At 36.2% G+C, this 15,419-nt stretch overlaps 1 protein-coding gene across 1 annotated transcript in view; it reads left to right on the forward strand.

Moving 5' to 3' along the window:
- The window catches only part of LOC129000011 (putative ATP-dependent RNA helicase TDRD12), a 62,003-nt gene that overhangs the window by 23,445 nt on the left and 23,139 nt on the right, over nucleotides 1–15,419 (forward strand). The window contains exons 9-20 of the mRNA XM_054426855.1: nucleotides 1,096–1,266; nucleotides 1,595–1,741; nucleotides 3,123–3,269; nucleotides 4,159–4,402; nucleotides 5,151–5,300; nucleotides 6,443–6,660; nucleotides 7,082–7,210; nucleotides 7,809–7,954; nucleotides 9,318–9,482; nucleotides 10,139–10,304; nucleotides 11,371–11,556; nucleotides 12,805–12,994. Coding sequence (XP_054282830.1) covers nucleotides 1,096–1,266; nucleotides 1,595–1,741; nucleotides 3,123–3,269; nucleotides 4,159–4,402; nucleotides 5,151–5,300; nucleotides 6,443–6,660; nucleotides 7,082–7,210; nucleotides 7,809–7,954; nucleotides 9,318–9,482; nucleotides 10,139–10,304; nucleotides 11,371–11,556; nucleotides 12,805–12,994 — 2,059 coding nt within the window. The remainder of the gene's footprint in view (nucleotides 1–1,095; nucleotides 1,267–1,594; nucleotides 1,742–3,122; nucleotides 3,270–4,158; nucleotides 4,403–5,150; nucleotides 5,301–6,442; nucleotides 6,661–7,081; nucleotides 7,211–7,808; nucleotides 7,955–9,317; nucleotides 9,483–10,138; nucleotides 10,305–11,370; nucleotides 11,557–12,804; nucleotides 12,995–15,419) is intronic.

The raw sequence follows: 15,419 nt of genomic DNA on the forward strand, positions 1-15,419 counted from the left end.
AGTTTTCTTCCTTTGCTCACTGTTAAGAGTTGACTTAAGACCAAAGTTACCACTAAAGAGAAACAATATGGCAAAATATTTGTTTTTTATTTTCCTCTTACGAGTTTAGTTTTTCAAACTCAAACTACATTCATACTCTAACTATGTACACTCCCCACCCTTACATAAAAAATAATCACTCCTAGATCAATTATTTACTAACATTATTTTACATAAAACAACTAACAACAATATTATTTTTACATAAAACAACAGTGTATTTAAGCTTTTTTTCTTTGAAGGAACTTGCTGTCTCAAACTCACTAATGGTAGGCCTAACTCTTATTCACTAATTTAAATGGTCCGGCTTTTTTCAAAATCCAGCCTAATGACCAAGTTAAGCCAAACTATCAAGGTTCTACTGTGCTTTTTAACTTTAAACTCAAGTGCACTGTCCACAGGTCAAGTTAGCTTAAGTCAACTCTAGAATCAGGGAAATATGTTTAGTTTTGAGAAAGTGTTGAGCTTACTAATTTAAAATTGTATCTATGTACAGTGTACAATGTTTAGTTTTACCAAAGTATAGTTTCTTAAAAACTGATATTTGACTTATATTTTTTACACCCTCTTTTTTCTTTAAGTCAATTAGTTTTTAAGAGCAACAACTTTTCATGGAAAAAATCTTCTATCTTCCCATTCCCACCAAATCTTCTATTTTGAATTCAAAACATATAATTATATTTCAAGTAGCTTGAAATGCAGGAAAACTGGCTTAGTAATTATTATTGCAATCAGTATGTTTTGTTCAGACTATTCTAGTTGGTTAAAAAATATGTATTGTAATTTAGTTAACAGATTCTTCTTTAATTGTAATTTCCTTAAATATAACAAAAAGTTTAAGTTTCCAAAGTGATAATTTGTTTCCAATTTTCTAAATGTGGTTTTATTTATCCTTATGTAAAGCATTGGGGCCTTGCAATATTCGTGGTTTTGTCTTTCTTGTCACCACAAATTCTCTCAAAACAATCTTACAAAATCTCATATCAGAAATAGACAAGGGCAACAGCATGCATGGTAAAAAAAAACAAATTTTAAAATGTTAAATTGTGTTTTCAGAATTTGGAAAAACTTAGGTTGAGAGATATGAATCGGATACAGACGGTGGCTTATCCGGCAATCCTAGCACGACGGAATATTGCAATGATCAGTCATCTGGGAACTGGCAAAACAGTCGGATACATTGTGCCATTAGCATCCCACCTATCTACCTCTGAGTACTACGATAAGGTAACTTGGAAAAAAACTCTAAGTAGTGGTTTACAACAGTCTATTGTTATACATTGTCTTATTTCCCTCTCTACAGTCTCTTCATTGACGATCTATAGTTTCAGGTTTTGAATAACCTTTGGCCAGTACATCATCAAAATATTTCTCAACAATTTATATTGACCGAACTAAAAAAATATATTGCTGTGAGATATTATGCATTGTTTGTAGAGTACAACAATGGTGTTCTTATTTTTTGCTCTTTAAATTTTGATTTCATCATGGTAAGGATGTTGCTTTAGTTATTAAAATTATAACTGCTGTAATGATTGGTTTGATGATTTTGCAGTTACCTAAAGGTTTTGGACCGAAGATTCTGGTGGTAACGCCTAGTTGGGACTCTGGAGAACATGTAGCTTACCTATTCCAGAAACTGTGTAGGGGTTCCACCTCCATCCTGCACTGCTACGGGGGAGGGGCGGAGCTAGAACTCAGGGTGAGTCAGAACCAACACAATTAACCTGGAGACATGTAGTTTATTCTTTTGCCTTTGGGATGTATGCATTAACTAAGAAAAGAGATTAACACATTTGTTGTTAACAGTCTTCTGTTATTATTACAGTGGTCCCTCAATAACCAGATGGGGTGTCAGAGTACCAATTATGTCTAATTAAGAATTTGTAGTCATTGTATTATTTGCAGTATTTATAATTAATTATAAAACTTATCATTTGGGACAGTATAAAAACACACTGAAGTCAATGAAAAGTTTCAAACAGTAGTTTTATTAAAGCTAGTATATGTTATGACTGTATATGTAAGATTTTAAAAGAAATGTGCTGAAGGACAATAACACTGTCGGCATTTCGGATTACTAAATGTTGGATTAGCGAGAGACAACTGTTCAGAGGACTTGTTTTGAGGTTTCGATGAATCTAAAACTTCACAGTAGGTTATGTGTTACCCGATACTAATCACCTAAGGCCTCTTTATTGCATAAGCCTATTAACTAGCCTATTTTGGTTTGTTTCATTGCCATTTAAGCTATGGCTTGGTCTTATGGGGCCATGCTCCGAACACTACTAGAGCTCTGATTATACAGAAGACTGCTGTTAGAATTTTATCTTCGAGTGGTAGACGAGATCATGCCAGACCACTTTTTGAACAGCTCGGCATTCTCATGATACATAGCCAATACATTCTAGACTGCCTCCTTCTCTTGAAAACTGACCCTAGGCTCCCTCATATTACACGAGACCAACTCCACAATTACAACCTGCGCTCTGCAAGGAATGTGGATGTCCCGAGGTGTAGGCTATCAAAGACCAGGGACTGCTTTCCAGTGTTAGCACACAAGCTCTACAATAGACTGCCCCTTCACATTAAAGAACTCCTTCTTGAATCTTTTAAAGTCAAACTAAAACAATGGCTGAGTAGGAAGTGTTTTTATTCCATTGAGGAATACTTTACTACTGCAATGGACTTTTGAGTGTGAATCCGGCCGCCATGTAGTGTAAATACTGTAAATATTAGTTTATTAATTCTTAAAAGTAAATTTTATTTGACAAGATCAATCCAGACATCTGGTCAACGATCGCCAGTTGGTAAGGCTCAAAAATAGTCATTAAAAATTGTTTTGTCAGGATACTCTTATGTCCAATATTTTTGCATTTTGGCTTTAAGAGTTAGTTAAAATGTACTTTTCCTCCTTATTTCCTCTAGGTTCCAGCCTGGAATTCTTTTCCACGTTACTTTAGGCTAGGTCTAGAGATAGTTGCAACATTTTCACATGGATAAAATCCATTGGTGATTGGCACTATTTGAACCCGGGACTTCAGGCACTGAAGTCTTTGAAACCCAACATCAACTGTTTACAGGACAAGCTGTTGACCGGCTGTGATATACTGGTGACCACTCCAAGATGTCTTCTCAGGCTTCTTGAATATGGTTTCACAAATCTTGACCTCCTCTGCCACCTAGTATTAGACGATGCTGATATTCTCTTGGACAAGTTCAAAAATGAGGTTAGTAGTTATCTCTGATCAAATGCATTGATCACAGATCAAACATCATCAAGTACAGCAGATTCTCTCTTATCAGGAAAGATTGTTGTAGAAAAAGTAGCAAAAGCTTGAACCAGAAAGTTGGTAAAATAAATGGTTATTTAACAAAACAAGACCTTGTGTGAATAAGTAAACCATTAGATTCTAGTATTTATTTAAAATTGGAGGAATAGGCAAACAATGAGGGGGCAAAGCTTCAACTCATGCAGTCACTGATATTGTCAGTAGTTTACTACTGCTTCCCTGCATATGGTAATAGTATCACTAAGGAAGACATGTGCAGGATACAACGGATTCATAACTCAGCAATCCGATTTGTATTCTGCCTAAAAAAATTGAATCATGTTTCCCCCTTCTGTGAAGCAGCCAGTATGTTACCCATGGAAGCCATGTGCAGGTTTTTGACATGCTGCATGACTTACAGGGTACTGACTCTCTTGTGAACCTGACTATGGTTGCGAGAGGCTTTCTGTCCGGGATGAGATCATACAACGTAGGACTGTATGGTCACCTTGGAATTGGGAAAGAAAAGTTTCTCTTATTTTGGATCCACATTGTACAACAGACTATTTGAGAGCCTAAAAACCGTTTCATCCAACAATACCTTTAAGATTAAGTAAAAAAAGTTCTTAAAATTTCTATTTATTTATTTACAATATTAGTTATTTGTGTTCGATATGTTCTGAGTAGCACCAAAGCTGTATTTGTTTGTACAATTGCAAGTGTGTCTACTCGATTTTCAAACCTTCAAACTTATTCAATTTGAATGTTTAGACAGTTTGAATTTTTCCCTGGGCTTGATCTTTCAACTATTTAAGCATCTGTATTTTTACACCAAACTGCTTGACAGATCTCAAAGCTACTGGTGGCTGTGGATGCTCTGGAGGAGGCGAGGGATCAGCGCCAGATCCTGGTGAGTCTGCAGATCGTTGTGGCCGCCAGAACGTGGACCAGACCTGTTATGGAGCTGGTCACTTGCATACTCAACAATCCAGTCATATGCATAGCTTCTCAACTGGAGGCCTGTGTGTATGCCGGCATCAAACCTACGGCTATCTTCGTCCAGGCAGACAAGAAAGTAGAGAAACTCGTTGGTCAGTATCTGTTGTTGGTGTAAAATATTATTTGGTTGAATTAGATTTACCAATACGTTGAATTGTTGAGTTGTTACACCTTGTCTACATACACTTGGTTGTTTATTAGTTTGTCTGTAGGTCACTGAAAGGTCACGCATAAACTACCTACGGGAATCATGTTAACAAACAAATCACTATATGACATTAATCCTCAAAGTTACTTTTGAATTAAGTTAGAGAGGTTTGATGTTTTGGAGTTGTTGGAATGATTAATATGTTTAAACCTAGTTATCTCAAATAAAAAGTGTGGTTTGTAGTTTTAAGATTTGATGTTAATTTCTGAGATTTTAATAAAAATCAAATAATTTATATAGTCTACAGAACAAAAATAAATATTTATTTTTCAAGAAAAAAAATTCTGTGATAAGTTTGCTAATAGACATTACAGACATACACTTTTCAGATATTTTTATTTTCTATGTTGCGTGATTTTTATTATGTATATAGTTAAACAAATTCAAGGATTTTTCCAAAAATTTGAAAGTCTCCTAAAGAATCCTTTAAGTGCTAAATATTTTGCAACACAAAATAGCTGTGGGTAGATTAAACTACAAAGGATCAATTTGGTAGTTACACGGGTAATCTATACCTTTTTGGTAAATTCTAACCTAGATGCCAATCCATTGTGAACAATTTTTTTGCTTTCCTGACATTATACAATTATTGCACCATTTTGCATCAACGAACCAGTTTATTTTCTCGACAGATATTCTAAAGGAGGTGGAGGGCAAAGAGAGAACTGTGGTGATGTGTCGTACCAAAGATGATGTCAAGTATTTGTACGGAGTGCTGATAGACTTGGGAGTGAGGAATGTTATTGCAGCCCATGAAGACTTGTCTGGCGTTAGTATCTCAGGTAATTATGTATTTATTATTTACGAGTCAGTTAGGTTACCTGAAAAAATTCAGGGACTAATAGGTACACAAAAAAGATATTTTGTCTTATCCCACTTTTTCCTCTGTAGAGATTAGATTCTTTAATCTACTCTCTGATCTCTTTAGGCGTTGGAGATGGGCTTACAATTTGCAGTTGTAATATACTGTATTTTTCTCAGAGTCTATTTTGTGACAATTTGTATAATAAATCAGTCTATTAATTTTCAAATCATTTGTCCATCCTCCCTTATCAAATAATTCACACACATCATATTTTAGCTGTCAAACAACCCATTTAAAAGATGACAGTTAATCAAAATCCATCTTCAGGGGCGTTTCTGGCCCTAGACTATTTTGTTGAGACAATAACAAGTTTTACGTACCTTCGTCAAACAGTCCAACAATTCAGATTGCTCAGTAGCTTACATAGTTTGTTGTGAAGACAGCATTTTTAAAAGCGTGCAATTAATCAAAATGTCTTATTAAAATAAACACAACACAAACATAAAAACTGTATGAATACACAAATATTTAGTTAACGCTGTCATGATGCTAAATTAGTCTGGCGCAGCGCACAGTGCAGGATTGGTAGCAGACTCGGAGTTGATGATAGTGCTATCTAAATGTTTGTGTATTGACACCATTTTTATGTTTATGTTGTGTTGGTTTTATTTGTGGTTTTGACAAGTTGCAAGCTTTAAAATGTTGTCTTTGCAACAAAACTTGTAAGCTACTGTGCAATCATAATCATTAGACTATTTGACAGTGGTGTGTAAAACCTATTATTGTCATAACTTCATTTTATCTGTATACTGTTTGAAAGTACACTGTTTCTAATGCAAAACATTACCTAATAAATGGCTATCCCACCCTGAAATCCTGTTTTGTTTGAGTATTAATTAAAAAGGAGTTGATTTAAAATAGTGCCTTTTGTGTAACGATTACAAAGGGACAAAGTGTGCCTATGGAATTCCTACATCACTTTACTCATCATCACTTTACTCGACTACTTATATTTTAGCGACTATTAACAGTGTATTGACCATTGACAAAAATGAAAAAACAGAAAACAGAAGTCTAAAAACACTTTTGTACCTATTTACCTTCACAATGTTTTAACAGAGATTCCTGCCCTTTGGAACCAAAATCAAAATAGCTGTGAGGAGATTTGGAAGGAAGAGGCATCAATGCCAATCATGGTCCGATCCGATGAAGTTTTAGAAGAAACGCCTTTGACCAACGCTAGTGTTCTCATACACTACAATATGCCAAACTCTAAAACTACTTTCAGCCACAGGTTAGCTTGCATGATGCAGCGCTACAACAATTTGTTGAAAAAGGTAAGATTAAAGTCCAAAACTGGTTAGTTAAATAAAGATAAGGATCCTGATGTAATACTACAGGACGTGTTCACGGTCACACTTAATTGGTCTGCCATAACACAGCAGTCTTGATTTTTTCGATGAAGTTACAAAATTTTTTTAATACTGGAATAGTGTAATTGTAGAATCAATGTATGAGGAATACAAGAAAATGGTACTTATGGCTCAGTTGAAATATTTGCTCTTTTTCCCAAAACCCAGCAGTTCTCAAACTTGGTATTCTTCCTCTGAGTTTCTGGGGATTTCACTTTTTGTAAACTGAAAGTTCAGTTAGCAAATTAGTTCAGATGTTAAGCCAGTACATGGATAAATTAAGACTCACTATAAGACCATTAGAGTTATTCTCAATAGTTCATTTGGATTTTCCCTACTTTTACAGGAATCAAAACCCAAACCTCAGGTGTTTATTTTGCTGGATGAAAAGAACGACCTTGAGACTCCGGGGGTGATGGAGTTCATGAAGAGATTAGGAACAGTTCTCCCTGAGTCGGTGCAGTGCACGATTGAGGTGTGTGTTCTGTTTGTTCTTCATTTTTGAGGTGTTGCCTTCAGGATTACTTAACAATTACTATTCTAGAGGTAACAAATGTAATCCTTGGTCGTCTCAATGGCGACTGGTTTCGACACACTAAGCTGTCATTGCCAAGCCTTTGACGTGGTTGTCACACCTGACCTAGGAGGTCGTCAAAAAGTCTCTAGAACACATAAACGAGACACGAACCCAAACATTTTTATATTATTTGTAGACCCATACCCTGAACCTTCAGCCGTGATCATTAGTTGTATAGCCATGCAGTATCATTTCTTCGTATATATGCTTGTTTATGTGCCCTGGAGACCTTTTGATGACCTCCTAGGAGCGACAACCATGTCTAAGGTCAACCATTCAGACAACCAAGGATTGTGTTAGCAACAAGGCATTTAAAACCTCTAGAATAGTTAATTTTTTGTGTTTTTTTTAAGAATATTGAAGAAAGGGGTGACAAGGCATTTTATGTAGGGATTTCAATCTCAATAAACTTATATGCAAGTACTATTTATCTTACGATCAACAAAGTAATTAAGAGTCTTAGTCATTTTTATGTTAAATATTTTTTCTTCAACAGGAAATAGAGAAGACAAGACAACAGAAGAGGATGTCCGAGCCACTTTGTGAGACTTTGAAGCAGTTTGGGGAGTGTTGGGACATAAAGCAGTGCAAGGCCCGACACACAGTGTATAAGGAACTGGACAACCCTGATGATGTACCAAGGTTTGTATGGATTGTGATCTGAGCGTTTGAAGTATATGTAATTATAACTATTGATTGCAAAAAAGTATCTGGATTAAGTGTAATCATAGTTTAAACGTCATGATACATAGGGCATAAGGGCCGAGGATTTTTGTTTGGTTAGGGTGCTTACTGAATGGAAAAAAGCCCACATAGGCACAATAAACATAGGCTACAAACTTTTCTCCACAAACATAAATTAGTATATTTCACTTTCGTTAACATTATTTTCTACTGAGCGAGGATTGGGTCGGAAAGAATGATGTAAGAGACCCAAAACTTCATTACAGTAACTACCTTGACTTGACAATGTCAAACTAGCTCGGATACAAGTGACGAGGTGCTCTGGCGACACTGTGCTCCAGAGACAAGGTGATCTGCTCCCTCTAGGCTGGTCCGTCTGTGACGTTCTTCTAAGTGACATTTGAGCACCTCTATTCATTCCTTCTGAGTCTACAGAGTTCACCTCAAAAGTCAAAATATTATGGCTGCTGGTTCAATCCTGAGAAGTCAGCAAGCATTTTGATGGTTCAAAAATCACAAGTCGACCCAGACATCATTGATCATTGATTGGCTTTTTTTGATCAGATAAGAATAAATAATCAGCTTGTCTCAGTCAAAAACATAAAATTATTCGTCACTCATTACTAATCCCAGTTGTGAACTTAAAATATTGTTGTCATATTAATTAAGATAGGCCATTCAAAAATAAACATTAAAACACAATGGCAAATTCAAAACTTAAATCACTTCTCCTAACTCTCCCCTTAACGAATTCAAGTTAATGCACTTCAAGTTGATTTCTTGATATGCTATCATTAAATGATGTCTAATTGTGTAGCCCTTATGGTAAAACAATTTTCAAAATCATGCTGTAAACGTTTCAAACTCATCTTGTTTCATCATCAGCAGCATAGATCGTTTTAAAACACATTGGTTTAGTTTTGACCATTTCACTTTGAGACACAAACGAATGGCACCTTGAACACAACAATTTTACATTCTTCATTATCACATTGGTTGTAATTGTCACACAAACACTATATTGGGCTGCTTGAAATATCTCTCCTAATCATTTTTATATCTAAACATTTTGTCAAACAACACATAAAAAATATTACACCAACATAACCCTTTATTAATCAACTCCTTAGCAATAACTTTTAACTTGTACCTTAAAACAAACAACTTGTAAAGTGTTCTTGAGTTTTGACTAAGTATACTAGTGTTCTAAAATACACATTTCATGAAATAAAAGAAAACTACACTAGAATATTACGAATTATGTTTTTCCCTATGCAAAACCTCAACCCTCAATGTTAACGTCTGAAGTTGTTTGTGACAGGAAAGGCTGGGTGAAGATGATCGTGCATCATGTCCACAACGCTAGTCACTTCTCCGTTAGACTTCTGGAGCATGCCGAGGAGAAGGACAATTGGCAGCGGCTTCCTAGCAACCTGCTGACCCTTCCTTTCAGGCTTAGCAACTACTTTGTTGTTGACAAAAACAAGTGAGTCTACCTTCTAAACAACCGTAAAGTAGATGTTACATTCGCACATTAGCAACACACATTGCAAACATTGCATTTAGAGTTCAAAACAACTTGTAACTAGGGTTTGCCGTGAATTAATGTCAAAGTCAAAGTACTACTCTAACTTTTTGAGAAACTGGAAGCATATCTTATTGCAAACTGAGGTATCTTCTTGGTACGTCTACATTGCTTTTGCCTTATCTGTTTTCCTTTATGCTCCATTCCACGTTCACTATGCTAGAAAGGTGTAAAACTGGAGATAATCGCAGTGTTCAAATTAATGGGAACATCATGACTATTGTCACGCGGGTGGTGTCAACATCCTCACGATCAGGATGAAGGCACTATTAGTAGGTCTATTTATTATTTACCGCAGCTGGTAAAAAAACTTTTAAAATGTCACAATTGACAACAACAACAAAATAAACAATATTTTATTGTCTGTCAAATAAAAAAAAAAAAAAATAACACTACTATACCAAGTAATGTAGGGTAAGATAATTTTGACAATCAGTGGAATGTTTATTAGCAAGTCATACTATAGCAACATTTCAGTCAGACATGTGGAAACATTTTCACACAATAACATTTTGTGCTGTTATAATCATTTGATTTAAATCTGTGTTTTTGTTCAGGCGGATGCATGGACCCCCAAAAGTCGGTGACGTAGTTGCAGTAGAAACATCAATTGATGAGTACAAAAGAGCAGTCGTTCTCAGGATAACGGACTACAACAAGTACAAAGAAGTAACCAACGTTGACATCCAGTTGATAGACAACGGTCGTTTTGACAATCGAAAGGTTAGTGTTTAAGCTTACTCATACTGTGATAACATGATATCGTATGATAGATTTCCAATATAAAATTCTTTGGTCCTTGTTAAAACTAAACTAGCATGCAAGTAGTACTCACACTATACAGTATACACATTTTACTTTATAGCTATCGTACAATTGTTTTGGTTTATTTCCTCCAAACTTAACTTCGACTTGGTCACAACTCACAAGCGCTGGCAGTTGTGAATAATCCTAACCCCTCCTAATCTCTAAGCCTCTATACTTAACCAAAAATAAATAAAACCATGTTAAGGTTTATAATAATTGATAAGAACTTCCAGTATTAAAAACATAAATAATACTTTTGAGTCAATTGTAGACTGGTACTATTTATTACCTGTATAGCTGTTCTAGCTTTAGAGATAAGTGCGATATCACTATATTTAATCTAATCAAATCATCCTCAACATGTACCTGTTTTGGATTTTTTGAAAATATAACTGCACTCTATTCCATAGCAGATTTTGGTTTTTTATAGGAAGATCAAAACTTACCTACAGATAAGAGGTGAGTCTTTTCAAACAAAAATAAACACACATTTGAAATATTTCATAGCCACTGACAACTTTGTCGATCACACAGAAGAGAAGATAACAGAGTCATATACCTATTCATATGTTACCTAATTATAAGACACAGTGTACAGCTAAGACTTTTCTTCCTATCCAAAACAATATCAAACTACAGTAGACTCCCTCTTATCGGATAACGGATTTTCCAGTTAAACCGACATCCCCAAAAACTCGTTAAAACGGACTGTGATATTCGACTTAAATTTAGGAGAGCATTGTACTAATACACGTGATCACTGGTCTCAAATCTTTCCCACGAAAACAGACGTTTCAGTACTGCCCAATCTAGTCCGGTTAAACCAATGTGCTGATAAAAATTGTCCGGTTAAAGAGATGTCATTTCCGCCGAGTGTAGTCCGGTTAGGTGTCCGGATAAGAGGGAGTCTACTATATTTCTGCCTAAAGTCCTTTTACCAAGAATACCTAACAGTAGATATTGCTACTTTTGTCCCTTGCAGGTGACTGATTTGTTTCGTCTGCCGGATGATATGGCAAAACTGCCTCCCTCAGTTGTGGACATGTATCTGTGTGCTGTCAAACCAAAGGACCTGGACACCAGCTGGCCTACTGCGCCAGGCAGGTGGGTAGACGAGCAGCTACGCCAGACCAGGAGACAGAGTCCCAATGGCTACTTGGTTGGAAAGGTGAGTCGAGTGATCAAGATTGAGATATTTGTTATATAGTTGCTCAAGAAAAGGCTCTAGGCCAGGATTTGAACTATAGAATAAGGGAGATAGCAGCTAGCTTACCTCGAAGAAGTACAGGTAGGCTATAGAACATAGACAAGAGACACTAGATACAACTTAAGTCTTAAAATCTCTTCCAAAGGAAGATAGCAACCCTTACATGTTAAGGAGCTGGGAACTGGTATTCCACTAAGTAACCAACTCCTGAACTACCTACCTTACTAAGATAAACCTGATCATAAAGCAGCTAGCTAATTGCAAAACAGGCCTAGTGTACATATGAGTGTATGTAAATAAATATATGTTTTGTACACAATTGTAAATAAACTGGCAACACTGCATAGTTGGCAACAGCCATGACAACAGCCATTTTGTAAACTCTCTTCACTCTCTACACTTGACAAAGGTTGTGATCAGTGTCTCTTCTCTATGTTCCATGGCCTATATGAACTTCTTCAAGGTAAGCTAACTACTATCCTTATTCTACAATTCAAGATTCGTTGTAGAGTGATAGTTGAGTCTTGGTGGAGATAATAGCAGATATTCATCAAGTAGAGCATCCTTATCTGAAGCTCCGTCATCCGAAACATTAGTTAACTCAAGGAAGAATGATACAAAAAAATCCCTATAAATCACCTGCCAATCGCAGTTCATCGAGCGACCTGCTCAAATGGTGTCTATGTGAGTGAGAATCTTGTCTGCTATGGCTTTATGTACTACTTTCATTCTATCTGTGTCAGTGTCAGTTTGTACGCTATTCTGTGCTGTTTGATTCTAATTTATTTTTGTTCAAGGAAAGGCTCTAGGCTCTAGGCCAGGATGTTGAATTGTAGAAAAAGGAGGATAGCACCTAGCTTACCTTGAAAGTGTAGGTAGGCCATAGAACATGTAGAAAATACACTGTGCATACAATATTTCGTCCCCTGAAGGACTTTGTCAAGTGTAAACTCTTTCTCTACACTTGACAAAGTCCTTCAGGGGACAAAATATTGTATGCACAGTGTATTTTCTACATGTTCTATGGCCTACCTACACTTTCAAGGTAAGCTAGGTGCTATCCTCCTTTTTCCATGATTCTAACTTATGATGTTTGGACGTTAAAATACAATGATTCTAATCAAAACTTGAAATATTACAGTTATAAGCAACTAGACCTGTAACTGTAACCTGCACACCGAGTGTAACAATATCCACTTGTCTGTCCAGATAAAATTCGCTCTGAGGGGGAGCTTGTGGCTGGATCCTGTGGATTACCAGGAGTTCCTACCCGAGTTAGACACAACTGTGCACCTACTCAACCTGCGCAGAGATTTACTGAAGGCCAACATGGCCACAGACAACAGCAACCACCTTCCTGCGCTGCGCAGACTCTGCGAGAATGCTGGGATTGAACTGCGTGAGTACTCTTTGTCTTTCTTAAAAGTTCACAGTTTAAGTTCAATCCTTGATGGGCTATGAACCTGACATTTGTCCACCAAAAGTTGCCATTTCAAATTGTTCTGCGATAGCAAGAATTACAAATAAAGTCGTTCAAAGTTTTAAATACAACTATTTTAAAACAAAACATTAACAAATTTATGTATTAAGACGGCGACAGTGGCACTACTTTGTCGGGATGTTGTCATTTCATTATTATTGATGAACCATCAAGTGTTTGCTGGAGATTTGGGTTTAAACTCAACAAAATTATAAATAAATATTTTTCATTTGTTTCTGCTGTGAGTTATATCTACAACATTGTTTACACACTAATTACCTATTTTTGGAGTATTTCCTATTATTCAAATGAAATTTTGAATCCTTTGCCAACTTGTAGACAAAATTGGTAACTTATCAATGCTTTACACACTTATACTTTTTTGATCCCGTTCTTGAATTGAACTAGTCAACCACACCAATAGCCTCCCTCCTCAAATCTAGTGTTAGCCAGTGGCCTGGTCAGTGAATCATACTTCTGCCCCTAATATCTCTGTGCAAACATTGTTAGATTGAAGAAAACATGAAAAACTGATGTTCAATTTTCATGTAAGGTTTATGTCAACAAATTCAACGGTAATTTAAAAATTGTATACAAATAAACATGAGATTTAAAAAATCAATTTATACCATCAGATTCTTATTTCTTCTATAAGTTTCCACAAAGATAATAGAGGCAGAAGTTCTACCTTTCTCAGCAGCATAGAAATTACATCAGAATACAGACATCAAGGGAGGCTATGAGTGTGACAGACTGGTTTTGCCTCATTCTGAGGTGAATTTCACTATAGCATAACCAAGCTCCTGCAATAGAAGAGTGAATTATCAAACCAGTTAGGTAACAAAAGGCAAGACTTACTCCTTCACATTAAAGTGGAGGCAAGGGCCTGTGCAACTGATACTTGGACAATGAATTATTTAGCGATTGCGTTTTCTGTATCAGAAATGTCTGAAGATACAGATCTAAAGAAGAATCACCAGGAGATCTAAATTTGGGATTCTGAGGAGACAACTGATGTGTAGGGATCCCAGACGTCCATAGATAAAAACCGGCTGGGGGGATTTTCGGCAAAGCCTTAAAATTTCTGGGATTTAGACTAAAAAAAATATATAAATAAAATTATTCCTGAACGCATAGTAGGCCTAGTATTAGTAAAAAATTAAGGTGACCCCCCCCCCCCCACCAAGGCAAGTTCCGCGTTTCATAATTGTCCTTTTTTTTGATGGAGGGTCTCTACCACTACTGATGTGTCTGTAATTTATTTTACACCTTGTTTTCTTTATAAGGGGTTTTTTCAATGTTTTATATCAGCCAACAAAGTTTGGACATAAAATTGTCAAAATTTCTTTAAACCCTAAGGAAAATATGGCTATGTATTTGTTAAGTTAAAGAGGTTGAGCTCATTTGGAACTGATTACTCTCTCTTGACACGGTGCTTGAGTGAAAGGATGTTGCTCTTGATCGCTTTGACACTGCGCTCCGTTTTATCATCCCTATTTTCGGGTTTACACTCTAAGAGGTCCTGAATCCCGTTTTTTATCTCATTTGCCTAAAAATTGGATCTACTGGAAATCACAATCACGGAAGTCACAGAAGTCACAGAATTTGCTGAAAAATAACGGATTTTCGCTTTAAGATCCCAAAAAATTAAAAACGAAAAAAAACCGGTCCCGCGTCCAGGTCTTACCATGAGTACTACGGTAATAGCTTATTCCCTATGGGAAATTCGCTAAAAATCTTCACATTTTTCCAATCAATTATTTGGTCTCTGTTTTTAAAACTAAACTTAAGAAACAAAGAGCTCTATTTGCATGGTATTGTTGTTAATGGTGTAAGAGGGAGCGAGCTGGTCTAGTGGTTAGAGCGTGGGACTTCGGTTCCAGAGGTCCCGGGTTCAAATCCCGCCAAAATGGATTTTATCCATGTGATAATGCCGCAACCTCCTAGGTCTAGCCCGAAGTAATGTGAAAAACAATTCCAGGCTCGTCCTAGGGGAAAAAATGGTGTAAGTAAGGACTAAGGAGTTCTTATAAAAAGCATTATATTACAGCATAAAAAATTTCTAATGGACAACAGAGATGAGCCGAAGTAAGAAACCTTAAATATGCAAATACATGTGTCAATTAAAATTTGTGAATCTGCTAAATTGGATGAGGGGAATGCTGAGATAAAGTTAACTATCGTTGGTCCTATGTCATCTAAAAAGACAACTTCAGGCTATTTAAATATCTCACCACGTTCGAGGTCGTCAATGAACACAGAAACATGAACGGACAACATAAAACATATAAACCAAAAGAACATTACTGTTAGAATATCAACAACTGGCCAGTTCAGGACACTA

This window comes from Macrosteles quadrilineatus, unplaced genomic scaffold (genome assembly GCF_028750875.1).
Source record: "Macrosteles quadrilineatus isolate MER2022 unplaced genomic scaffold, UCM_ALF_1.0 Scaffold_8__2_contigs__length_117827958, whole genome shotgun sequence".
Taxonomy (NCBI): domain Eukaryota; kingdom Metazoa; phylum Arthropoda; class Insecta; order Hemiptera; family Cicadellidae; genus Macrosteles; species Macrosteles quadrilineatus.